Here is a 27,685-nt window from a genome sequence, read left to right on the forward strand (position 1 = left end):
CATCGAGGCAAAGATTATCAATCAACAAGATTATTACACTTCATGAGATATTCCTTTTAATGTTGGAGATGGCCTTTCCTTCGTTGGAACGATTTTGTACTGCTGGAATACAATGCTGCAGATATCTTTTTCTTTCTTGAATGATGTAGGACAGCTGGTGAATACTACTGTGAGCCGTCATCTCGTTAGGGCTGGGAAGGCTTCACTGGAGTGAGCCCAGCTCGTTGGAGCTGTTTTGTGGGCTCCCATCTTGTTGAGGCTGTTTTGTGGGCTCATATTATTTCTTGTGCAATTCAATTATTATACCTACACAAGTAAAATTGTCATCATAAAAACTTGACACTAACACATGTGTCTGTCTTTGTGGAAACATTAGATCAAGACCTTCACAATTTTCTCTTTATTTTAGTTTTTCTCCGGTGATGCATTCAATTCCTTTACCTAAATGTTGTTATTGGGTTCCTATTTGGATAATGAAGTTTGGGAAGCTTATATTTTGTCTGCAAATCTACTGATCTAATGTGATGCTAATTTTTTATTCCTCCGGTTATGCGAGCTAATGCAAATGTGATTAGTATCGTTGCAAATATGTGGTTTCTGTTGGAGAGTGATCAGATTTGTTGCCATTTTTGTTCCAGTGCAGGCAAAGTGCACGAGAATATCACATACATGTATCCTTTACTTGATTGCCATTGCATGTTTTAGTTAGATGAACACTTGATATGGTCTCTTTCTTTTGGAATTACTACAATGCAGCTTCTGGGTTAGCATAAATAAAAAGCTTCATACATGTTATTTGAGATTTTAGACTATCAAAAATTGTGTCTTGATTGCTTATAACCATCCAGTGGTGGTTTGCGGCCACCAGTCCATCTGAGACAACATTGTTTCAAAGAATCCAACATAAAATGCAGCGATTTCATTAAGAATGGGTCAAAATCTGTTTGCTTGCATAAATAAAGGCAGAATGATGCAGTGTAGACCTCACTGAACAGAAGTTGTGAAGGGATCACCAGTTTATATCCAGACACGGTCTGAGTTCCCATGTAGTTTTGATCTAGGATTTTTCCGTTTCACTAGGAATGTGAATGGACACGTAATTTAGCAGCCATTGTTTCTCAGGAAACATGTTTAGGGCCAACCTATTGGAAAATTTTATTGATTTTGGGCAAGTCTTTTCTGTGATAAAAAGTCTATGCAACAGAGTCCAAAAAGACTTGCGAAATTGATCTATTTTCTAAGCTTTATTGATTGAGGTTGTAATTTCTTTCTTTTAAACAAATATGTAGTTCAAGAATGTTGAGCTAATATGTATCCTTATTTTAAGAAGAGAAAGGTATAAAATCAATAAATCTAAATGTGGGTGCTGCTAAAATGGTTTTGGGAAAGTAGTCGCGCTACTTCTTTTGTTTATTTTTTATCATTTTATATAATTAAGTTTTATATACATGTATGAAAAAATTTACCCATATTATGTTGACTATAATTATATAAAGTCGTTCTGTCGTTAATTCACTATGATGTTTATCACCGCGCGAAGCGCGGGCGTATAACCTAGTTATTTAATAAATGTAAATGCTAAAAATTTTAGAACCCGTGAATTTCAAGTGATGGATCCGCCTCCGCTTCTTATTTTCACATGTACATCTTTGACACATCTTAATGTTTCCGAATCATCTTATAACATGAATTTTACCACACTAATAAAATATAGGCAGATCCCCATCGGGAGACATCTTTGGTGGACAACATCTTTCACTTATACACATCAACTAAGACTTGTACGTATTGAGCATGCAAACTACGGCGAATTCCACTTTTTGACAATCAGCTAAAATTACAAAGTGTGTATAACACACTCACGGGTGACGTGACATGATGACTAATTAAAAGAGGATATGTGGCATTTGGGTCCAGAATAATAATTAGAAATAAATTGTAAGAAAAAATAAAAGAAAACTTGTTTTCAGCAAAAATAGAAAATAAAAAAAGGTATTTACTAAACTCCACTACTCCTTCCCCCCTTTCTTATCCTTTTCCCGGAATCCCCCGCCGGCGTCTTTTCCCTCTTAAACTCAATTTCTTCTTTCTCTTTTTTTTTTTTTTTTTTTTCTTTTGATTTTTTATTTTTAGATCCAATTATTTCGTGATTATAAATTTATTTATCTTTAGTAGAAGAGAGGGAGGGAGAGAGAGAAAAAGAGAAAGTGGTAGTGGTCCCTCTTTTTTCCGATGAACAAGGTAACAGCGGTGAAAATTGTTGGATTAAAAAAAGAAAAGGAAGAGATGATGGTGGTGATTTTTCAGATTTGAAAAGGATGAAAACAACTGGTTATTAGGGTGGTGGTCACCAGGGGCGGATCTACCTTATGCCGAAGATCTCACGTGACACTGCTTCGTCAATTTTTTTTACTGAACATGTATATATAATTACAAGGCAAAGGCAAAATTAAGGTTATATTTCTTTAAGTGACACACCTTGACACTATGGATCACGTAACTTTTATAAGAAAAAAGTGATGCTGCTGGGTTCAAACCCACGACCTCGTAGTGGTTAAGAAAATTATAACCAATTGACCTAAACTCACATTTGCCATTATTATGGACAGTAATTTATTTACACGTAAAGAAGGATCTTTCTCTTCCTTAGTTAATTATATCTTTGTTCTTTTTTATGTTTTCTTTGCCTTTCACCTTCTGTCTCGCTACTTTTAATGAGATTATTTTGATTACATTTCAAAAAAAAAATCTCATCGAGAAAAGTTATAGTATTGCACGTGAATTATGTTTTATTTATATTTGGTTTTAGAACCTCCATTAAAGGAGTTTAAGTTTGGGGAATGATTGGGGGAAAAGAAGAGATTTTTTTTTTTTTTGACTAACTAAAGCTGCTCACGTGTCTGTTTGGTGTGAAACTCACGCAACTTGCCAACCCAGCGAAAAAGTGTCTAAATGACACAGTAGAAGCCTACTTCAGGTGTCTAAATGGAATAATGCTTAGTTGAGGTGTCTAAGTGAAGATCTTTGCCCACTACTGATGTCTCCGAATGGGTTCTGCCTATTATGTATTATGATCATGAGCTATCCCATAAGACTTAGGGGTCGTTTGGTAGATAGTCAAAATTATCCCGGGATTATAATTTCGGTACTAATTTATCCCATCTATTGGGATTATTTTATACCATCTAAAAGATGGTATAAAATAATCCCAGCATAAGTGGGATAAGAAGGTATAAGGTGGAATATCCCAGCACTAATTTTTGTACCGTGTTTGGTACAAGGTATAAATTTATCCTGCACTAATTTTTGTACAATATTTGGTACAAGGTATAAATTTATCCCAGAATAAATTTATACCTTCTACCAAACATGGTACAAAAATTAGTGTTGGGATATCCCAGCTTATACCTTCTACCAAACGACCCCTTAGAGCCTAGTATTACTTGATTTACACAATTACACCATGTCTACATATGACCTACTACTTTTTCCCATAAATATTTATACATCGACTATTCTTTGGCAGCCATTGTACAATGGCTGCTAAAGGTAAAATGAATGGCTGCTAAAGGTAAAATGCTCACACATAGTCAAAGATCAAATTATATATCCACCTTGATTCACAAGATTTTTGTGAACTAGCTAGATAGAGATGTTATTTCAAGTTCAACCAAATTCAAGAGATATATATCCCACAAATAAGCTGAATATTTAGTAGGACTACTTAAGTAATATACTTTAATAGCGTAAATATTTCTTACGATGGTAGAGTAATTTAACCTATCCCATATCATATATTCCAGGTTAGTTACAGTTCTCATGTGGTTATCGATTAATGTTAATCATAGAGATTTATTTTAAATAATTATAACTTATAAATAAGCGTCTTTGATTTTTTTTCTCGAAAAAAGATTTTGAACTTCTTTTTTTGGAATATTGACATGCCCTTAAGCATATATATAGTTCTAGAAAGTAAAGACAAAAAATTATTTAATCACACACGATTAGGACAGATGGAATAACAGATTAGGAAAGCAATTTAGAATTAGTCGTTTATGTAAATGATGATGCAGAGCTTGATTCCAAGTTTAGGAGGTAATAATGTGCCAAAAGTTGGAGGTGGAACAAATTGATACTCATATTTTATTTTGCAGCCTAGTAGGCTTTCTTTTTATTTTCTAGATTACATTAGATTCTATTCAAGGAATGACCTAATAGCGTATCACTTTGAGATTGATGTTCCACCTTCTTATTTAAGAGTCAAATAAACCAGATAAAATAATTAGTGATTTCATATCGCACAATTTTTACTTTCAGGAGTCGTGTGGAATTGAAATGAACAATTAGAGCCATATCCCACGTTTTAAATGGATGAGTATTGTTTTTTATGAATTTCTTTCCTATCTATTATTATATTATAAGAGTGGGTTTGGTCGTCAACCACCCACTCTTCTAATATAGTTAAAGTTAAAATTTAAAAAAAAAATAAGGTGGGATCCATGTAAAGAATTAGAAAAAAAATATTAATATGGGGCCCACGTGAAGAAGTAGGAGACAATTGCAAAAAAAAAAAAAAAGGAAAAAAATTAATGGGGCATTCAAATAATGATAATAAGTTCAGAAAATGGTAAAGGTACGCTTAGAAAAAATTTAAAGAAAAAAACTCAGGAAAAAAGAAATAACGATTTAAATTTAACACAAAAACCGCTAAAAAGTCATAAAACCAAAAGATTTAATACTTATACCTTTGGGTAAGGATAAAAATGCACTAATTTTAGATATATGTCTCACACAAATAATGAGAAATAATATCAAGAAGAAGAAATATAAACGGTCAAGAAACGTATACACATATTTCCTTAAAATGATGAAGTTGGTTTTATACTTTAAAATTTAAGACTACAATAGATCTTGCACACGTGAAAGCTTTTCGGTGTTGTTGAGTAGAAATAGATGATGACATGAAACTTGATAGGAGAAGGTGCATTTCAAATTTTTCAATTGGAGAACCAAACCAGGAAAGTCATATATGGGAGAAGCGGATTAAGTAAAACAATTTATTGACATTTTCAATTACTTGAATTATAATATTTTTTATAATAAAAATTTCATAATTATATTACTAAAAGGTACTCTCTCTCTGTCCTAATTTATGTGACATAGTTTGACTAGGCGTGAAATTTAAAAAAGAAATGAAAGATCTTTGAAATTTATGAAATAAAATAAGTCATAGATATTTGTGTGGATTTAAATCATTTCATTAAAGGTAAAAGAGGAATTTTTAGGTTAAATAATTTCTAAATATAAAAATATATTATTTTCTTTTAAATAAATTAAAAAAATATAATACTATTTTTTATATTGGGTCCGTGTTAACACGGACTTTCATCATCTAGTTAATGAGAAAGAGACGTATCCAGTCCAGATTAATAGGTACCTGTTACAAGAAGTGAAATAATCCAAACAACCGTTCATCCAATTCGTGTGGCAGCTTTTTTCTTAAATTGACCGGACATAAAATGTCATTTTGTTGGTCAGCTTTTTCTAAAGATAATGTTTTCTTGCTTGTACTGGTCTTAAAAAAAATCTTTTTATCTATTTAATCATATGGTGTCCAATTTTCTAGATTTTCTTGGTTAGCTTTTTCTAAAAAATAATGTTTTCTTGCTTGTACTGTTCTTATAAAAAAATCTTTTTATCATGAATTTAATCATATGGTGTCCAATTTTCCAGATTTTCTTGGTTAGCTTTTTAAAAAAAATAATATTTTCTTGCTTGTACTGTTCTGAAAAAAAAAAATCTTTTTATCAATTTAATCATATGGTGTCCAGGCTCCACTTGTGTGATTGATGTAGATTCTTTTTGCTTAAAATTAGAGGTGGTAAATAAACGAATATGATTGAACTTAGACAGAAACGGAAAAGGGCCAAATATACCTCTCTTTATACTTTGAATTCAAATATACCACTTCCGTTATACTATTGGTTAAAATATACTCCCTGTCCCCTTCATTAAAGTTATCCAAGGTAGACATCCAATCCTACATGACACTCACATTTGATTAGGTAAATCTTTTACGTGACATGCCACCTCACCACCCCTAATTCATTTTAACCTCTCCTTTATTTATTCTTCCGCCGCTAAAATTTCTTTTCCCCATTACCGCCAAATAGTTGAAGCTCCGGTAATACAGAAGTTTATTCATGATTCATCTACATAAGAACTAACTAATTTGCATGCTATTAAGAAAAGTTAAAACCGTAAGAAAAATCAAATGTAAAAACACTTGTATGGTGAAAATATTATGGAGACCATTCCAAAGAGGAAAGGAAGGAAAAGAAAAGAAAAAAGAAGCAAAATCCATCAGTCGAAGAAAAGTCAATTCCCTTCACGAATCCAGTCCAAAAGTTCCCTTGCCCAATTTTTCCCTCGTTCCCAATTTATTTAATATTTTTTGTTTTTTAAGAGTCAAACAAATTATTCTTTGACTGTAAATTTTTTTATATGTCTTTTAAATATTTTAAATTATTAATTATGGAGACTTATATTACTTTTTACTTAATTTCCGAATATGTAAAAAAAATCAAAAAATTTAAAGATTTTATGTTCAAATACACGATTAAAAATTAAAAAGTTTGATTCTCGAAAAGTAAAAAGTGTCAAATAAATTGGGACAGAGGGAGGACTTACGAGTATAAAATTTAGGAAAGAAAAAAGAAAAAGAAAACAAAAGACAAAGATAAAAGAAAAGAAAAAGTTCACCACTCCAAAGAAATGTCAAAAGAGCTCTTCACATCTTCTTCTCGCAAGGCTACTAAATTGGCCCATCAAATTCGCTGGAACCTGGGCAAAGCACTGCATTTGAACTGGATTTTTGCCAAAGATATCATTTTGTTTAAACCATATGGTGGTAATAGTGGTAGAGGGGAAAGGAAATTTTAGCCATGGAGAACAAATAGAGGGGAGGGATAAAATGGGTTAGGGGTGGTGAGGTGACATGCCACGTAGCATTCATCTCATCAAATGTTAGTGTTACGTAGGATTAAATGTCCATTTTGGACAACTTTAAACAAATAGAGGGGAGGGGTAAAATGAATTAGGGGTGGTGAGGTGACGTACGCGTAAAGATCCAATTACATCAAATATTAGTCCTACGTAGGATTGGATGTCCATCTTGGACAACTTTAACGGAGGAGGAATATATTTAAACCAATAGTATAACGGCAGAATAATATTTGAACCCAAAGTATAAAGAGTGGTATGTTTGGCCCTTTTCTGATAGTACAGGGGTATAGTTGTCTCTTTTCCGATTAATCAATGAATCAATTCTGCCTAACATTTACATGGGCAAAAATAAGCTGAGTCAAAATGAATTAACTACTGTATAAGAGAGACTATAACATTCTTACCATAGTGATTTGAATGCATTACTTATTAGAAACAAGACTAAATTGGCAGTACAATATCAAAAAAAAAATTTAGGGGTTGAATTTGGATATTTTCATGGGTCAAGGTTGAACATCACCACGAGTCTATTTGTTATTTGTTGCTGATTATCAGCCCATGATCAATCCAAAGTTATTTAAACTTGAGCAGGTTGGACATGTTGAGGGGAAAGCGCTTTCGACAAGAAATTTCTCCCATACCTGAAATTGAAAAGCTGCTTTTGATCCCTCAATTATTTATAGATTTTAATTTTGATCCCTATAGTATTTATCTAAGCACATTTACCCTCCGATCAAATAAAATGTATGTTTTGATCCCTTATATTGGAAATATGTACTTTTTTATGGATAAGGTTTTGACATCCCTCCCTTAACCCCCGGGTTGATATTTAGACTATTTTTAAAATCATATTACCTTTTAATATAGGATGATGCTATAAATTTAACAAAATACATTGATAATTGAATAATTAAACACTTAACAATTCATTTAATTTGTAAACATTTAAAGTCAGAGGGACCAAAAGTGCAAATATCAATGAATTGAATGATAGGCTTTGCTTCACATTTCACATGCTACACATGCATTGTCCTTTGGCTCCTTGCACTCAAAAGGCCTATATAAGAAATAGCGACCTTGATATTATCAGCATTAGCCAGCACTTCTTTTTTCTTGGGACTCCAATAATATTGCTTTCTCTTTCTTGTTATTGCAATTATTGCTACATGGTACATTAGTCTATCAGTTAGTACCTAAACAAAATCACCCAAAAAATGGAAAAATCACATCAGAATGAACACCCAATTAAGGCCTTTGGATGGGCAGCTAGAGACACCTCTGGGGTTCTTTCTCCGTTCAATTTTTCAAGGAGGTACTTTTTATTACTCCCTCCGTCTCGATTTAAATGTCTTAATTTAATTAGCCATGAAGTTTAAAAAATAAAGAGAGATTTTTTAATCTAATACTTCTAAATTAAAGATGTGTATAATTTACTAAAATATCTGTTGAATCTTGTGGTTATAAACTTGCCATGTGGATATTTAAATTGTCAACTTACTAAATATAGAAAAGGTCCCTATTTTTGGGACAAACCAAAATATAAAGTAAGACACTTAAAATGGGACGGAGGGAGTATTTTTCACCAACATTTTATCACTTTTTTCTTTCTTTCTTCTTTATGGATTTTTGGGTTTTCAAATTTATAATAGACGTTTAATTTGGATTGAAATTGGTGCATGCAGAGCAACAAGTGAAAAAGATGTGCAGTTCAAAGTATTGTATTGTGGAATTTGCCATACTGATCTTCATCAGCTCAAGAATGAATGGGGCAACAGCGTATATCCCATTATACCTGGGTAACTTTACACCTTATTGCTTTTTTATGTTTTATTTTTCTGTTCCTTGTGTGCAAAATAGGCTAGGGGCATATACATAATCGTAAGAAAGTTCTACTGTGCATGTAGCCCGTAGGTAATAAAATTTTGTATATATATGTACAACAAGTGTTGAAGCGATTTTACATAAGAATTTTCTAGTGTAATTCTAAGTGATTGAAAAGATGCTTTAAGTTATATGTTGGAATCTCACGTGTGACGGTTTGGCATTTTCTTCTTCTCTTATTAGAATTCCTGACTCCACCACTTAGTAAAGTATCTACTTTTTCGTTAAATTTGCAAGAAATATTCATTACTAGCATTCAGATTGCTGCCGGAGATACTACAAACATATTGATATTTGTGAAAATATCCTAATCTGGGCTACTTTTTCTTCTGTTATCTGTTTTGGATCGACTTATATTGCTCAAACTCTTCAAACATACTGTCGGGTGTGTAACAGATCCTCCAAAATCCAATACGGTGCCGCACCATTTTTGGAGGGTCCGAGCAACATAAATTTGAACTATATGGTAAATTATTTTGAACCTCAAAAAGATTATGTAAATACTTGAGCAGATGTTGTCTTAACACCAAAAGTACAATACTTGGATGGAGGGGGCAGAGGACTGGTAATTTAATTTTGTTCTCTATTGGTCTGTTCTACTAGAGTACGAGTTGATTAAAGTCGATTATGAGATGTGTAGTCGTTCAATTACCAATATAGTTTGAATAAATGAGATCAAAATTTTGTCATATTCAATTGTTTTTCAGGCATGAGATTGTTGGTGTAGTAACTGAGGTTGGTAACAAGGTAAAAAAGTTTAAAGTCGGAGACAAAGTAGGCGTTGGATATTTAGTAGGATCGTGTAGCAAATGCGAAAACTGTTGCAATGATCTCGAAAACTACTGTCCCGGTCTGATAACAACATCCAGTGCTACTTACTCTGATGGAACCATTACATATGGAGGTTACTCGGATCTCATGGTTGTCGACGAGCACTTTGCAGTTAATTGGCCAGAAAATTTGCCAATGGAAGCTGCTCCTCTGTTATGTGCTGGGATTACAACCTATAGCCCTTTGAAATATTATGGACTTGACAAGCCTGGAATGCACATCGGTGTTGTGGGCCTTGGTGGTCTTGGCCATATGGCTGTGAAATTCGCTAAGGCATTCGGAACCAATGTGACTGTTATCAGCACGTCTCTTAGTAAGAAAGAGGAAGCAATTGAGCGTTTGGGCGCGGACTCATTTTTGGTCAGCCGTGACCCTGACCAAATGCAGGTGAATATTGTAACTTTTGACCTTACCTCGATCACTCAATCAACTATGCTTCAATCTCAAACTAGTGCGTCTGATATGACTTTACACCACTAATTTTAATTTGTATGTGTACATATGAGCAGACTGCAGCAGGATCACTTGATGGCATCATAGACACAGTCTCTGCAACTCACCCTCTTTCTCCATTGATTAATTTGTTGAAAACTAACGGGAAGCTCGTGATGCTTGGGGCGCCAGAAAAACCACTAGAATTGCCCGTGTTTCCCTTGCTTTTAGGTATGTTCCTTTGATCGACGAAACACAACTTTTGGTTAAAACTGAATTTTTTTGATAACACAAGTGCATGTAATGTGCAAAAACAGGACGGAAGCTAGTGGCAGGGAGTGGGGTAGGAGGGGTGAAGGAGATACAAGAGATGGTAAATTTTGCGGCAGAACAGAACATAACACCAGATGTCGAAGTCGTGCCAATGGAGTACGTGAATACAGCGTTGGAGCGTCTTGTGAAATCGGATGTGAAGTATCGTTTTGTGCTTGACATTGGCAATAACAAGGGTTAGATGAGACTTTTTGTTCTCGCTGTGTGTTTGTATTTTAGGCAAGAAAATGGTGAGTTCATGAGGGAATTACATAGTCCGTTGCATTTTGCATCCTTAATGTGTGTTCTGTTTTGTGATTTGCACCCTATCCTATTTTATTTTATGACTTGCACCCTAACCTCTTCAACTTTTAGCAAAACAATAAAATTACTCTTTCTAAAAAAAATTGCATTGGGGCAAAATTGAAAATAGAAAATAGAAAAGACAAAAATAAAACATCAAATAAGAAAAGAGAGTTCAAATTTTAAAACGTAATAACATCTTTCTTCAACAAGATGACTACAAGGTAAGTTCATGCACTTACTGGTCTTTTATAAATAGGTTCACTAGGTTGCCTATGCTCAAACTATGATTACCCTCGATTTTCTGCTCTGAGGAATGAGAGAATTTAGAGCTTTCTTTGCAAATTTAGTGAGTTTTTCTTCTTTTGATTCCGGTGGGGTTGGGAGTTATTATAAACTTCATGAACATTCAGTTGGCCTTTTCTTTGCTCTTCTGCTAACTTATACTGAGTTTCAGCGCAATTATATCTGGAAATCAGTTTACGAAGGTTTTCAATTTGAAGATTCCATTTAGGATGCCTATCAAAAAAAGTAAAATCTATATTTTGATTTTATTCTTGTAATTTAAAGAAAACTCTGATGACTTCTGCAGTTTTTAATGTCGCAAACTTCAGGGACAACTAGGATTAGGGTACTTAGAACTAATGAGGTTTTCTCCAGATTAATGCTTTTGATAAGTGAAATTCCCATCTTGGATGTACATATGATGATAAATATGGTTAATGCAGCTAAAATAAAACCAACAAAAGGAACCAAAAAGAAATTGGCGGATATAGTTTATGCACTATTGGGTCTGCTTTGTAGCTTCATCACTTTATATGCATTTAATATGTTTTATAAGCCTTTTGGTTCTCAATTTCTTCTGGATTTGTGGATAGCACCAAGGAAAAGGGAGGAAGTCTAGTGAAAAGGGCCACCAACTTTAATCATTAGCTTGGAAGTTTTCGTCACTAAGGAGCACTGTGCAACTACTGTTTGTCTCCTGCAAGGGATGAATTTGATGGTCGGGAGTTACAAATACCCAAAAGAATTATAATAAATAAAGAACAATCTCAAAAATCAGAAAAGTTGTATGCAAAAATAAATAAACAAATATAAGAAAAGATGATCTATTATTTGTATTTCCAGTTTTGCCCTAGTGAAAATTTTAAAAAAAGAGAGTAATTTTATAGTTTTGCAAAAAGTTGAAGAGATTAGGGTGCAAGTCATAAAATAAAATAGGATAGGGTGCAAATCACAAAACATAACATACATTAAGGGTGCAAAATGCAACGGACTCGGGAATTACATACCATTCCTTTCTACTACTCTTATGTTACTTCATACGACACGATAATAAGTATTTGGAGAATCAATAGGATTTTTCATTGACTACGATTTTTTCTAGTATTATTACAATATATAAATTATCACACACTACTAGAAATAAAGGGTTTTCCCGCCTATATGGAAATTTATGCTATAAAATATGATTTTCCCACCGAACCAGATCACTGGGAAAACGCATGATGGGAAAGGTTCCCACTGAAACGCTAAGAGACTTCCTGTTTTTCCGTGTAAAAACACTATTATTTAGATTTTTCCCACCGACATTCAGTGGGAAATATTCATCGAACATTTTTCAGTGAGAAAATAGAGATTTTTTCATAGTGACACATTATGAGTTATATTGTTATTTATGTAGTTTCCACATATGTAAATTTTTGTTTAAAAGAACCTGAAGAATATTTTGCCCAAACATCTCATCAGGTCGAAAATTAAAAGTAATTTGACCCTCGTACTCGGACGCACAAGTACGCATAAATTGAATAAGGGATGGGGCATAATATTTCTTGACCATACTTTGAGTCCTATTGAACTCTGAGTGAACACATTAATGGCAGATAAGTAATAGTACTTCCTTTTTCTTGTTTTAATCTACGACAGATGGAATAAGAAATTAGGAAAGAAATGTAAAATTAGTTATTTATATCAATGATGTAATATTTCGTTTCAAGTTTAGAATGAGCCAAAAATTGGAAGGTAAAGTTAACAGATATATTTATATATTAGCTTGTTTCGCAGACTAAAGTAGACCTTTTTCCTCTTCTTTTCTTTGTGATCTTGATTCTATTCAAAGAATGACGTAACACTTGATGTCCCATTTTTAATCTAATTTAAGCAATGTCACTCGTGACATATTTGACAAAATAGATTCAGTCCAAAGAGGTGTGACTTTCGGACGATAGAATCATGCAACTTAAGTATAGAGTTTAGTTCTGTGTATCAACAGTGTTCCACATATGAGATTACACTAAATATATTATTATTGTTGTATCAATCTTGTGAAAAATAGATACCCTATCGGATCATTTAAAAGATAATTATAGTAAATTCTATTTAATAAGTAGCATTGATTGTTAAATTTTTCATATATTATAAGAAATTTATTATAACATGTTAAATTATACTGAAAAGGGCCAAAAATGCCGTTGGACTATCAAAAAAGATTTAAAAAAATATTCTTCATCCATCTATTGGACTAAAAATACTCTTCTTCCATCTATTTTGGTTTGCTTACGCCCTTAAAACTAACAACCTTTTTATTATTATTATTATTATTTTATTATTATTATTATTATTATTATTTATTACGTGGCACCTCCCTATTGGTTGAAATGAAAAATCACCGCACCTGATCTTTTCCCTTCGCCCCTACCCAACGACCCAATTCCCATTAAAGCAAAACATCAACACATTGAGAAGATTCAAACATGAAAAAGCAGTTCTACATAGGATCTTCCTAATTGAGTTGGAACTAATTAAGGTAATAATTTCACGATGGAGTTTGTCAGATTGGCTTACAACTTTGACTATGTTGGTCTTGTACTACTCTTGCTGGGGTTGAGAGGAATATTCAGAACAAATCGACGGCAGTAGAACATGATCTCTTCTCAGTCAAATAAGGGTAAATCCATCAAACAAAAGTGCATTACCAATCACCAAGAAAGCTAAATATTGTCACTCCCTTGCTCCAGTGAAAGTTTTGGGTGTGAAACTAATTTAAGGCTACGACTGATAGGCGCGTATGGTCGGCGATTTATTCTCGGACCCCGCGCATAAGGGAGGCTTAGTCGCTCCGGCACCTGCCTTTATTTGTATCCATAAATCCATTGAAGTAGGTTTATTTGTTTCTCTACTTGCCTATCAAGTATATTACTATAAACAAAATAAAAGAAACATGTTTGATAATAGACTGCCGGGGGGATTTGCAATTCCCCTGTTTGAATCTTCTCGATGTCATGATGTTTTGTTTTAATGGAAATTGGGTCATGGTTCATGGGTCGTTGGCTCGGGGCGAAGGGAAAAGATCCGGTGGGGTGGGTTTTAATTTCAACCAATAGGGAGGTGCCATGTTATAAATAATTGACGAGGCCAAAGTGCATAGGAAAATTTGCTCGTACTCTGTTAAATTCTAGTATATTTAAGATATCGTCCCACAGAGATTGGAACCACCTAGGCTACAGATGTGTATTGTCTTGGGTACTATTTGAGAGAATCAAATTGATGAAAGGAGATGTTTTTGAAATTATAAATTACTTAAAATAAAACAAACAACTTATTAGAAAATTTAAAAAGAAAAGAGTTGGGAGTCGTTGAATCCACTTAGTACAATTATAATAAAATCTCATTCTATTAAATTCCCTAAAAGAATAGAAAAACTTATTTGACTTGATTTGTGTTATGAGTAATAAAGACCTCTTGCGATTAGCCCTTAAAATCACTAAACTTATTTGAAACAATTCCTCCGCGAGAATTAAGCGAAAGAAATAAGATAGAGACCTCAAATCATTAAACTTATTTGAGTCAATCCCTCCGTGAGAATTAGGACCGAAAGAAATAAGATAACAATTTTAAACTAACAAAATTATTTGAATTAATCCCTCCGTGAGAATTAGGACTAAAAGAAATAATATTGAGATTTTTGAATCAATAAACTAGCTTGAATTAATCCCTCCGTGAGAATTAGGACTAAAAGAAGCAAGATCAAAGATTTGAATATCAAGACATGAAAAAATTAAAGTAAAGATACTATTATAACATCATACCAAGCTTCTTCAACTATCCAACAAAAAGAAACTACTCCATTAAGGAGTATGTAAGAAAGAAATTAAAAGTAAAATACTACTCCTACAAATATGAAATAAAAAGAAGAGAAATAGAGCAAAGACTATTTCTTGTGTCTTTCTCATGGATTGGATTATATCATTTCTAAGCAAAGTGATGCCTCTATTTATAAGAAAATCTAGTGTCTTCCCCTATGAATGCATTCCTTACAGTAGTGCTCACACCTGTGACCTTACTTGACGGGAGTGAGTATGAAAGTGGCGGTCACACCTGTGGATTTTAACACTTAATGTTACAACGTAGATTTTACAACTTCTTTCTTGAACAACTTGACGGGTGTAAGTATGAAAGTGGCGGTCACACCCGCGGATTTGTAACTTCTCCCAATGTTGTCTTTATGTAATTTCCACATGTGAAATTTCACGGTTGTTAACATGGACTTGTGGTTGCACCCATGAAATATTTTCTTATCTCTTTGGCATTTGCTTATTTTCATTCTTCCGAGATATTCTTTTTCTTGCAAGATTCTATTAGAAAATATGCGAGAATAAGATATAATTATTCATGTTTTATTTTAAAACTTATTTTTTTATGTATAAAATTACATGAATAATTTACACCCAACAATAATAAAAATAAAAAATAAAAAAGAGGGATGTTAGTTTTAAGGGCATAAGTGAACCAAAATAGGTGGAAGAAGGCTATTTTTAGCCAATAGATGGATGAAGGGTATTTTTAAGGGAAAACATCACTCAATACCCCTAAATATTTACCCGTCCATGTCCCTTTCCAAACTATTTTCGCTTCTGCTCCCACCGGCTAGAAATATTTACCCGACATACCCCTAGACCAAACCCCTTCCTCCGTGATACCATCGCAATATACTTATATATCACGATGGTATCATGGAGGACTGAGAGAAGGACTGAAACAATCCTCCATGATACCATCTCAGTATATTTGTATAACATGCTGGTACCATGGTCCTGAGGAGTGTCTCACTGAAGGACTGAAGTAATTCTTCATGATACCATCACAATATATGTATATAAGACGATGGTATCATAGAGGTTATTTTTTTTCCAGAAAAGTGTGTCATTTTTAATAAATGAACATGATCATTCATAATACCGTCTCGGTATATTTATATACCATGATGGTATCATAGAGGATTAAGAGAAGGAATGAAGCATCTTCCATGATACCATCTCAATATATTTATGTACCATGATGGTATCATAGCGGACTAAGAGAAGTTAGAAAGATCTTTCGATACCATCTCAAGATATTTATATACCATGTTAAGAGTATCATAACTTGGTTGGGGGGGGGGGGGCATTTGGGGTAAATATTTTTGATTTTTTCTGGGGGTACGAAAGTAATGGGGGTATGAGCGGGTAATTATTTTAATTTTAAGGGGGCATGCATGATATTTTCCCAATTTTTAAACCTTTATGGATAGTCTAAGAGTATTTTTGGCCCTTTTCAGTAAATTATAAAGTATTAATAATACGAAAAGTTTTATTATACTATGATCAGTACATAGGATCTAAATCAATATATAAAGTAATTAATTTCACGTCGCACAATTTTGACTTTCAAGAGTTGTGTACTCTTCAAAATTGGCAACCCCATCAATCCTATCTCAGATGAATCACCTTAACATAAATTTTCCTTTGTGATATTCACATCCTAATGGTTTTATGGGTCTGACGTAATATTTGAAAAATAACGGACGAGATAAGTATTGTAATTTATACATAAGGAAACAATAATTTATTCCTTCAACTAATATGGAACACGTCCACAAATACAAAGCACATTATAACAAAATTAAAAGTTGATGGAAGGAAATACAATAATAAAATATAATTACCTCGAGATTCCTTTATTTATTTCACTAGTCGTCAAGTAAATTACTTGCCATATACACGAATTACACAGTATGATTGATAGTCTAATATCGTACTTGGGCTACATATATCATTCCAATATCTCTAAATAAATCACCTTTGTTTTTCTTACGGTTCAATCACATAGAACATAGGAAAAGAAACGGAGTTTATCTTATTGTTTTAGAAGGAAAGTCAAAGAGATTGAGAAAACGTACTTAAACAAGATAATACTTGTTTAAATGACATAACTATTATTCCAAATAGGGGTCTTTTTTTTTCTTTCTTTCTCTTTATTCTATTTTATCTTATTATCTATTGTTTTAGAAGGACAACCTATTATTATTTTCTCTATTGATCTAAACTGACTAGTATATATAAATTTATATTTCTATGAGAAAAAAATATTCCACCGACAATTTTTATTCCGAATTGTAATGGATCGAGATACTATACTCAAGTGGTAGGGTCGACGCTGCATTTATTCTCCTTTACACATAATTAACTTATTTTTTAGTAGTTTGATTGCAATTCGATTTGATCAAGATATTAGCTCTTTTTTTTTTTTTTTGATGTGTACTTTTAAATTTATAGTAAGAAATAAATATCAACAATTTTCGGAAAAAATATATAGTTTAAAAAAGTTGGCACAACGTTCCTCTCAAACAAGGGTGTGTTAGGTATGAAGAAAATTATTGTGCTATGGAATTAAAATAGCCTATTTGTCATTTTATAGAGCTAAAATATGCTCCTTTAACTTGTTTTTTTCCTCCAAATTATTGATTGTCACCGACTCACTGATTATATCTTTGAAAACATGTGATGTATCAAACAGAAGGAGCTGTTAGCAAATGACAAATGTAAAATAATCTGAAAACGATTTGAAATGAGATTAGTGCCTGCCTAATTTTCTGCAAAATGTATAATGAGAAAGGGATATATGGAGTCCAGATTAATTCACAGAGACTGGAATCAATATTACGGCACTTAAGTCATTTGGATCCAATATGTTCGATGTGAAGTTTAATTTTACGTGTAAATATTCACCAGGTTATGAGTTCAGCGGGGGAGTCAGGATTTTCACCTACAAGGTTCAAATATATGAAGAAGTAAATACATGATGAAGCCAAGGGTGTTCAATATTCTCTCTCTCTCTCTCTCTCTCTCTCTCTCTCTCTCTCTATATATATATATATATATATATATATATATATATATAAAAATAATAATTTTAATCTTGTATATACAATGTAATTTTTCGCCCCTAGCTCCACCCCTGGTTACGACAAATGATAGGTTTGAACTCGTAATTTTAAAAATATTATGGGTTCAAAGCTACAAGACTTTTAGATTTAACACATAAAACTTAAGTTTTTAATCTCTCTATATGTTCGCGTGTGTGTATGCATATGGTAACGTAAGCTCCAAAGAAATTTGAAAATATATTTGTTGGAAATCTGGAAATTCTTGAAAAAGTCCCAAGGATATTTCTTGATTGGAAATCATTCTAAAAAAACTAAGATAGAATCTAACACAAAGATATAATTAAAAAAAAGACATTAATGAAAAGGATCAAAAGACGTACTTATCCTAAAGATATTTCCTCCCGTTATATGGGTCCAAATATATTCAAGTTGTCCAAAGTGGACATCTTCTTCTAACATAAAACTAAGAGCTAGAACCTAACAAAGATATAATTAAAAAAAATCCAGCACATTAATAGAATATGGGGAAAAGAACTTTTTTGTTCATCTAGGTTAGCCAAAATTAGAAAAGAACTTGGGATTATGAGCTTGTTTGGATGGGCTTTGAATTATAGTGAATTATTATTGAAGGTGTTTATTGATGATGGGATAGTGGAATCAGTGTAACTACACCGTTTCTAGTTTCAGTTTTTTTTTAGCTCACCAAAATGTTAGTGCCACATGTAAGAAAATGTCCACTTTGGACAACTTAACGGAGGAGGGGTATATTTGGACCCAAAATATACCGTATGCAGATATTTGAACCAAAGTATAGATAAAGGATATTTAACGCCATGTCGGGGGTATATTTACCCTTTTTTTTGGGGAAAAGAACTTTTGTTCATCTAGCCAAAATTAGAAAAGAACTTGGGATTATGAGCTTGTTTGGATGGGCTTAAAAGCAGCAATTTTTTTTTTTTTTTTTTTTTTTGCTTATAAGTCAAGTTTCAAACACCCAAAACATTCAAAAAAAAGCCTAAACATTCAAAAATAGCTTATAAGCTAATCCAAACGGGCTCTATATATGATTAGGAAGACCCGTAGGTAACGTTTTGATCTATTGCCATTGAAGAATTGTAATGATTGTAGTTCAAAGTGGCTATGAATATAGAGGCTGCTAACGTTAGGAATTGTCATATAATAAGACTAATTAAGGGTAGGCATTCAATTATAATAAACGTAATTAAAGACCATTAACAAGGCTTCAATAGAATCAATATAGAAAAGAGTTTTGAGTAATTCTTTAGAGATATCAAAAAATAATTAGTTTTTCAGCATGGGGTCCCGACCCAGATGTAGAGTGGCGACGCCGGGTACATATGAACGCACTATTTTTTATGCGGAGTAAAAATTTATTAAAATTGTAATAAATGACAGGTCTGAATTTAAAATTTTAAATGCTAAAAACGTTAAAGAGTTGAACCAATATTAATCTTGTATTCGCCTCCAACTAAAAATTACATTTTCTAGAAAGTTGTCTTACATCCAAATGTAGTCATGCCTATAAAATGCTACATAACATCTACTTCTTCGTACTCTTTTCGTCTATGACTTATCATTTTATTTCAGTTATGTTTAAAAAAAAACACACACTATGTGTACACTATTTGTGGAGGATAGGCTGTATTTTGAAGAGATATAATCTTCTCATAAAAATTCACGATTAATTTTATACAATGTGATTTGATAGATACTTTTATTTTACTCACAAACAATGATATATGTATAAGTTTTGGGGGAATGAACATGTTATCTTATGCGAGAGAGAGTATGAAAAGTAAGAACGCATGCACTGAATAATAAATGGGGAATGACAAAAAGATAATCTTCATAATAGTAAGCAAACTTTTATTTTGTTTAAAGGCATACCTATATTTTAAATAATACATTGTACTAATTTGTATCCCATATATCAAACTAAACTAAACATTCAACAAGAAATAATTTCTGCATTACAATATTTACATTACTAATCCGTGTATTATTCGCCTGTTTATTACACTCCTATACATTGATTTGTGTACAAGTTGTCATTAAATAACGACCCCGCTGTATTTAAATAATTTAAAATTTTAAGTACATACAATAGGTATTGCCGTCAGACTTTGGTTGCCTAGCTATAATAGTAAATATTATACTCTATCCATCCATAAAAGGCAAGTTGTACAGATAAGCCATGACGATAGCATTTGAATCGCACCTCATCGACTACGTCATCAACCATATACTCTATGGCCTATTTATACTGATCGAAATTAATACATTGATCACCTATTACTTACTACTAAATTTATTGTAATATCTCCCAAAAATAAAAACCAAGAAAATGGAAAAATCACATGAGAATGAACACCCAGTGAAGGCCTTTGGATGGGCAGCTAGAGACAGTTCTGGGGTTCTTTCTCCTTTCAACTTTTCAAGAAGGTACCTTAACTTTTTTTGTTACATGGTACACTTTAACACTATCAGGTCATGATCTAGAGGTATAAGGTATTTATGGGTAGTCATCATTAGAACTTAAATTTGTAATCTTGAAAATAAGATAGGTTACCTGCTACAATAGATAAAGGTAACCTGATAATGTAAAAATTCCTTACAGTACTGACAATACCGTTTATAACTTAAACTCATCTCTTAAACTCATCTTTTTAAGGCTACGGAAAATTCTAATAGAGGTTAAATTTGGGTTGAAATGGGTGCAGGGTGACTGGTGAAAAAGATGTGCAGTTCAAAGTATTGTATTGTGGAATTTGTCATTCTGATCTTCATCAGCTCAAGAATGAATGGGGAAATAGCATATTTCCAATGGTACCTGGGTTAGTTTCCATTTTCTTACTTTCTTATTCTATCTTATACGTGACATTTTTGTTTTTAGTCTTATTAAGAATGATTGAAATTTATTTTATATATATACTTGTAAACTTTTTAACGATGTCATTTTTGTCATAAAAATGTTAGATCTCACATCAGTTGGGAATTCAAAGATTAATCTCCTTATTTGATTTCAGTCAATCTTCACCGCATTAACTAGTTTTCGGGGTTTAGTTAGGGGTAATGTCCATTTTCTTATCATGGTAGAAGAATCTAGGTTCATCCCAGTTTCTTGATTTGCCTGATGTTGGACTCCATATTGTATGGTCCACGCTCCAAATGTCTAGTCCTGGCATGCACCGTTTTAGATCTCACATCGGTTGGGAATATAAAACGTGTTTCTTTATATGATCTTGGCCAATTCTTACGGCATGAGCTAACCTAAAATTTGGGTTGAGTCAAGCCCAAGGTCCATTTTCTAATAAAAAAGTTTCAAATATATTTAATTTAATACTACGTGTTTGGAACACAATTAAACACCATCATATAAAATGGAGTATCTACTTAGATGTTATTATATACATGAAGGGCTCTACATAAAAGCGAAATTTAAAATCATGGAGAAATCAAAGTTATTGTTGCCCTGGCAAATGCTTAAGCTAATTTCAAGTTACGGGTTCTTCACTGGAGTCAGAAAGATTGGATTATACAATTAAATTTGCAGATATTTTTTTTGAAGACAGCAAGTTCCAAGACAATTATTTCTTTCACTGCAAGAAACAGAATACTGCTTGAACAATTCAATTATACCTTGATCTTGCAAATGTAAAGTGAAATAAAACTTAAAACTCATACTATTAAGCTTTATATGCTACTACAGTTCTTATTTAATAAGAAAGAAATTTTGTGGGTAATTGTCAATTTCTCTCACAGGCATGAAGTTGTTGGTGTTGTAACTGAAATTGGTAGGAAAGTGGACAAGTTTAAAATTGGAGACAAAGTTGGAGTTGGATGCTTAGTAGGATCATGTCGAAAATGTGAAAATTGTGACAACAATCTCGAGAATTACTGTTCCAATCAGATAATGACATACAACGGCATTTACTCCGATGGAACCACCACGCACGGAGGTTACTCCGATATCATGGTAACGGACGAGCACTACGTGGTTCACTGGCCGGAAAATTTGCCAATGGAAGCTGCTCCTCTGTTATGTGCTGGAATTACAACTTATAGCCCATTGAAATATTTTAGGCTTGACAAGCCTGGAATGCACATTGGTGTTGTTGGCCTTGGTGGGCTTGGCCATATGGCTGTGAAATTTGCCAAGGCGTTCGGGACCAAAGTTACTGTTATTAGTACATCTCTTAGTAAGAAAGAGGAAGCAATTGAGCGTTTGGGTGCGGACTCGTTTTTGGTCAGCCGTGACCCTGACCAAATGCAGGTCAAATCAATCAACTATGCTTCAATCTCAAATTATAACGTGACATAATTAGAATAATACTAAAATTTATTTGTACGTGTAATAAGAGCAGGCTGCTGCGGGATCGCTTGATGGCATCATTGATACTGTCTCAGTAATTCACCCTCTTCTTCCATTGATTAATTTGTTGAAACCTCACGGGAAGCTTGTGATGGTTGGCGCACCTGAAAAACCACTAGAGTTGCCTGTATTTCCCCTGCTTTTGGGTATGTTTCTAGACAATTTCTATCTATACATTTTTTTTTATTTGAACCAAAAAAAATTGACAAGGATATAATGTGTATAACAGGAAGGAAGCTAGTGGCGGGGAGTGCGATAGGAGGGATGAAGGAGACACAAGAAATGGTAGATTTCGCGGCGAAGCATAACATAACACCAGATGTTGAAGTCGTGCCAATGGACTATGTGAATACGGCATTAGAGCGTCTTTTGAAATCGGATGTGAAGTATCGTTTTGTGCTTGATATTGGTAACACATTGAACAAGAGCTAAGATGGGTACTTCTTGTTTCTGGCATAACTATGTTTTTAAGTCAAGAAAATGAGAATTGGGGTCGATCCTATGTGCGTCATAGGCTTATGATTTTGTTTTAAGCTTGCATGTATTGGTTTTTATTTCTTATGTTTTGTGTATCAAAAGGAAGGAGTCAGAGAATAAATACGATATTGTGTTTTATAGTTTTGACACTCAAGTTTCATTTAAGTTTTAAAAAAGAGCAATCTTAAAACTAAAACTTACTAGCGCCCGATGTTTACACTTTGTACCAATTTATCATAGCTAAGCCATAAATTGAGATGAGAACGTGTATTAAGTGACTCTAATTCAGTGATAAAAGTGTATGTGAAGACACGTGGCGGAAGCATCATGAGCGTTGTCCCATTTCCCAATAAGAGTTTGGATGTGAGCTATAAGCTGCTAGGAGCCAAACGGGTGTATGCCCTTGCCTTGCCATTTTGACTGATCTTTTCCCACGTGACTAGGAATGCTCATTAGGATGGGGGAGTGTCACAAGCCGCTCAAAACACCCCAATTTTTGGACTAACAAAATGTGCCAAAGATAGCCGATGTGAGGCGCGACTTATGTCAGTGACCGTCATATATTCATTGGATTTGTGTAAATAACGAGTGCGGGTAAATTTTTACGCATAAACAAGTGTAGTTTTGACGCAACCCGTTTTCGACTTTCTTAATGTATGTATGGAGTAGAGCGAAATGCAATAAACAATATCATCAAAACTAAGAAGTGGGACGGAAAGAACTATTGAATCCTCTACCATTGATATTGAAGTTTAAATTACTCTTACAAACAGAGAAGACTCAAGAGAATAAATATGCTAATTCTTCAATTCATTGATGAAAATGCACAGAGTACATCAGTATTTGTACAGAAGCAAAATGAGAAATAAAAGAAAACAAATATTGTGATGAATTCGATAGTTTAAAACTTCTTTCTACCCCCAATTCTTGAGCTCAGATATTCATGGTCACATGATGAAGCAAATACTTACTCTTTCGTCCCAATTTGGGAGGTGTTTGGATTTCTAAGGTCAAATGAATTTTCTAGGACCATAATTTTTTCATATGCCTTTAAAACATTTTGTATTATTAAATTATGACTTATAGTAATTTTTACGTAGTTCTCAAATATCTAGATTTTATCTTAAAATACTTAAAGACATTATGTCCGCATTCACGGTGAAAAACAAAAAATTTGGCTCTCGAAAACCGAACTAGTGACACATAAGTTGGGACGGGAGTACATTACAATAATGTAAAACCATGAAAACTTCTTGTTCTTGGCGTTGCTGATGAATTTGGACTTGTTAATATAAGAGTGTTTGAATGGACTTATGGCTTATGCTTATAAGTCATAAGTTAGGAATCCTAACTTATGGATTTTGGCTTATTTCTTATCTTGATTTAAAAATAAATGCTTAAAAACCTTGTTTTTATCTTATTCAAACACTACAAATTAAAGTACTCAAAAACTATTTTGACTTAAAAGCACCTAAAATAAGCAATCCAAACAGGTTCTAACGCTTTGTAACATTCACATGTGGCCTTCCTAGTCAAATTATGTGGATTATCCAACACATACACATGTCGTGATCTCGAACTATTATAGAGAACACACTTTTATTTATTTAATTATATCTTTATTTTTTTATAATGTGTGACAATGAGACTCAAACCTAGGACCTATGCTGGATCCGACACCATGTTGAGATATGTGACTATCTCATTTAAGAGCTTTAAGTTGTTAGAAGACACACTTTTATTTACTTGTCTTCAAAATTAATCGGCACCTCATTAGCTAGATTTTAGGGTTAAATTTTAGTCTTAGGTTTGTTTACCCAATGTAGGGCTCACATTATATTGTTCATGCTCCAGTTGGCAGGCATTAGCATGTGAGACCGGAGATATTAAATATTACCCACATCGGTTGTGGAGGAATGGATAGGTGTCTTTAATTTATATGGTTTTGATAATCTTCATCTCTTGGGTGTTTTTTGGTGCATGGTATAAGTTGGGATATCCCAGATATAAATTTATACCTTCTACCAAACTGAGTATAAAATGAAACACAATCTTAAGGATGGAATATCTCACTTTATCCCACTAACCTTGGGATTATTAATCCCATCTCTTAAATGAGATAAATTAGTCCCGGCATAATTTGGTCCGCGTACCAAACGACCCCTTAGAGCCATCATTTAATTAAACAGTCAAACCTCTCTATAGCATGTTGGGTTCGAAGAAGCAAAAATCTTTTAATATTTTTCTTATAAGAAGAACGATTATTATACACTATAAAAAAACTTATTTATAATTTTTACATTTAAATAATATTTAGTTCTTATAGGAAGAAAAGATGCATATATAAAATCTAAATTTATTATTTTTAATTGCCAAATTATAAACTTAATCACACTTTATATAATGAAGGAAAATCGCTTAATGAGGAAATATATATTCATATAATATTCTTGTCATTAATTGTGTATTAAAATATGAAAATATTTGGTCAAAATCTCCAGACCTATTATTCATAATCTTAGAGACTTATATATCTATAAAGATGATTAATCATTATATTGTTAAAAGATTGTACTATTATAAAGACACAAGATTGAAATGTCTCATTTTACTTTCTTGTGTCTTTGATTGATTAATCATTATATTTTATAATCAGCGATGAATTATTCGGATAATAAATTTATATATGTATAAAGATGATTAATCATTATATTGTCAAAAAAGTATACTATTATAAAGATTAGGACAAGTAATTTAAATGTTTTAAAATAATTTACTTTCTTGTGTCTTTGATTATATAGATCTTTAAAAACAAAAAACAAAAAAAACCATTCGACGTACTATTATATTAAAAATCGTTATTCTTTGTTATAGGCAACATTTTCTTATATAATTATATATTATCTATAAGAGTGATAAAATATAACATATAAATATCAAGGTTGAAAAAACTTGGTTATTTTATTGATTAAAAAAAAATTAAATTACATAAGGAATTAATCATTTATTACAACCTTTAGTGTACTATCATAAGGACACAAGGGGGATTCGAACGTCATTCACCAACGTTATTGAAAGATAAAGATAACATAAAAGTTTATTTAAATAGCCAACCAAGCGAATTTGACATGAGTATTATGTTAAAACTTAGATTTTGAATTTAGAGAGTTAATTTGTTATTTTTGCTTGTTGTTTATTTTTCACGGATGTTAATTGTGGGTTTGAGATTGTTTAGATACACTCTTTTAAGTTAATCAATGAAAACAATTGACACATAAGTATCCCAGTAAAATAATGTGTTATTAAATAGCCATTCCCCTTTAACATATCTTGAAGGGACAGTTTTTAGAATTTTAGAAATTATTCTCAGTATTTTTTTCAACTCAAAGTTTAAATCGTTTTCACTTCTATATAGTGCAGACCATATAAAAAGAATGAATAACAATCATCACTTCTATATACTGCAGACCATATGGAAAGAATGAACAACATGAACTTCAGCCCTGAAAAAGATAATAGTTTCAAAACAACTGACATTCTAGAAGATTAAATTACTCCACAATTCTGCAAAATCTACTAATTTTCCCTTGCTTCCAAATGACAAAACAACAAAAAATATATTCTTTGACTGTTGTTTTCTTCTTCTAAATTTGTTAAATCAATAACATTGAGGAAAAGCTATTTATTCTTCCCACTCAAAACCCGTAAGAACAAAATGAAATCAGGAAGTCTCAAGAGACATCGAAAAAGCAATGAAAGAAAAGAAAAGGAGAAAAGAAACACGAGAAAAGAGAAAAGAAACAGGAGCAAAATTTTGAGCAAAAATTAAAAGAAAACTGGGAGCAAAAATTGTAGACTCTGGTTGTCTGTTACGACTTGCGAGTGGGATGAAGAATTTTCTAGAGCATTAGCTAAGAGGTGAGATTTATCAAAATGCCATTATTTCTGAATTTACAAAATTGCCCTTGGACGACCATCTTGGCTCTTCTATATAGTAGAAACTAGATGGCCCGGGCCCGTGCAAGGCACGGGCGAAAGTTGTTATATAAAAGTGGTCCGACTTGGAGTTTTAACTAAAAAAAAGGAATCAGTACCATGAAGTTAAATATTACTTATAAGATAATATGCTTCATATTGTGCGGAACAAAGTTATATTATTACATTGTCAAGCTTGCTAGAAAAGGAAAGTGAAATTCTTGGTTGTGGAAAAAGAAGAGAAAGTTGTATAGGTTGACGTCCGGATTCTTTGGTTGGGATGAGGGATGCGACTTGGGTAACAAGTTTGTGATTGCAAAGTTCATCTAGCTTCTCCGGGTAATGCTTAAGCAATATGGGTCAAACAGATAGATGCATGCTCTAATATTTCTGGAGACACAAACACACGAACATATAGACCACAACAATGAGCAAAAAGTGTAATCAAGATGAAAAATAAAAAACTGCAGAAACAAAGGGGAAAGATTAAAATTGGCATGAAGATTATAAAAAACCGGTATATAGCAACAAACAAAGGATATAAAAGAATCCTCAAATTCTATGCACAACTGACACAAAGCAAAATAACTGGAATATGAAAAATATAGTTTTGAGGTTGTGGAATGCAAATATATTATGAATTGCTGTCAAAAAGGCATTAGTTTTGAGGTCACAGTCTTAAATTCTTTTCTTACATTTGTTCCATGACTTTTGAGGTCATTGAAACATCTCTGTTTCGATCACTATGATTTCTTTCAAAAAGGGTAATAGTTCTCTATTTAGGAGGACAAAGTTATTTTTATCTGATCTCGGTTAGTCAATATAAGCAAATTTCTTTAACCATAAGAGAAACCACCAAATGAACCCCCTTA

The 27,685-nt window shown here is 32.7% G+C and overlaps 2 protein-coding genes across 2 annotated transcripts; both read left to right on the forward strand.

Moving 5' to 3' along the window:
• The first annotated feature begins 8,079 nt into the window (after nucleotides 1-8,079).
• LOC132058948 (8-hydroxygeraniol dehydrogenase-like) lies at nucleotides 8,080-10,820 on the forward strand. Its single transcript, XM_059451383.1, has 5 exons — nucleotides 8,080-8,317; nucleotides 8,688-8,801; nucleotides 9,594-10,104; nucleotides 10,227-10,380; nucleotides 10,467-10,820. The coding sequence occupies exons 1-5, from the start codon at nucleotides 8,220-8,222 to the stop codon at nucleotides 10,661-10,663; spliced, it is 1,074 nt and encodes a 357-aa protein (XP_059307366.1). The 5' UTR covers nucleotides 8,080-8,219; the 3' UTR covers nucleotides 10,664-10,820.
• Nucleotides 10,821-20,271: 9,451 nt separating this feature from the next.
• LOC132058952 (8-hydroxygeraniol dehydrogenase-like) lies at nucleotides 20,272-22,985 on the forward strand. The gene is made up of 5 exons (XM_059451384.1): nucleotides 20,272-20,431; nucleotides 20,710-20,823; nucleotides 21,752-22,262; nucleotides 22,354-22,507; nucleotides 22,591-22,985. Exons 1-5 carry the CDS (start codon nucleotides 20,334-20,336, stop codon nucleotides 22,791-22,793), a joined length of 1,080 nt encoding a protein of 359 aa, XP_059307367.1. The 5' UTR covers nucleotides 20,272-20,333; the 3' UTR covers nucleotides 22,794-22,985.
• The last annotated feature ends 4,700 nt before the right edge of the window (nucleotides 22,986-27,685 follow it).

Source organism: Lycium ferocissimum, chromosome 6 (genome assembly GCF_029784015.1).
Source record: "Lycium ferocissimum isolate CSIRO_LF1 chromosome 6, AGI_CSIRO_Lferr_CH_V1, whole genome shotgun sequence".
Lineage (NCBI taxonomy): Eukaryota > Viridiplantae > Streptophyta > Magnoliopsida > Solanales > Solanaceae > Lycium > Lycium ferocissimum.

What these genes read in the sequence shown, in the direction of transcription:
- LOC132058948 (XM_059451383.1), top strand. Translation starts at nt 8,220, where the DNA reads ATGGAAAAATCACATCAGAATGAACACCCAATTAAGGCCTTTGGATGG. An exon ending in GTGACCCTGACCAAATGCAG is followed by an intron (nt 10,105 to 10,226) that starts GTGAATATTGTA and finishes ACATATGAGCAG; the next exon opens with ACTGCAGCAGGATCACTTGA. An exon ending in CGTGTTTCCCTTGCTTTTAG is followed by an intron (nt 10,381 to 10,466) that starts GTATGTTCCTTT and finishes GTGCAAAAACAG; the next exon opens with GACGGAAGCTAGTGGCAGGG.
- LOC132058952 (XM_059451384.1), top strand. Translation starts at nt 20,334, where the DNA reads ATGGAAAAATCACATGAGAATGAACACCCAGTGAAGGCCTTTGGATGG. An exon ending in ATATTTCCAATGGTACCTGG is followed by an intron (nt 20,824 to 21,751) that starts GTTAGTTTCCAT and finishes TTTCTCTCACAG; the next exon opens with GCATGAAGTTGTTGGTGTTG. An exon ending in GTGACCCTGACCAAATGCAG is followed by an intron (nt 22,263 to 22,353) that starts GTCAAATCAATC and finishes TAATAAGAGCAG; the next exon opens with GCTGCTGCGGGATCGCTTGA.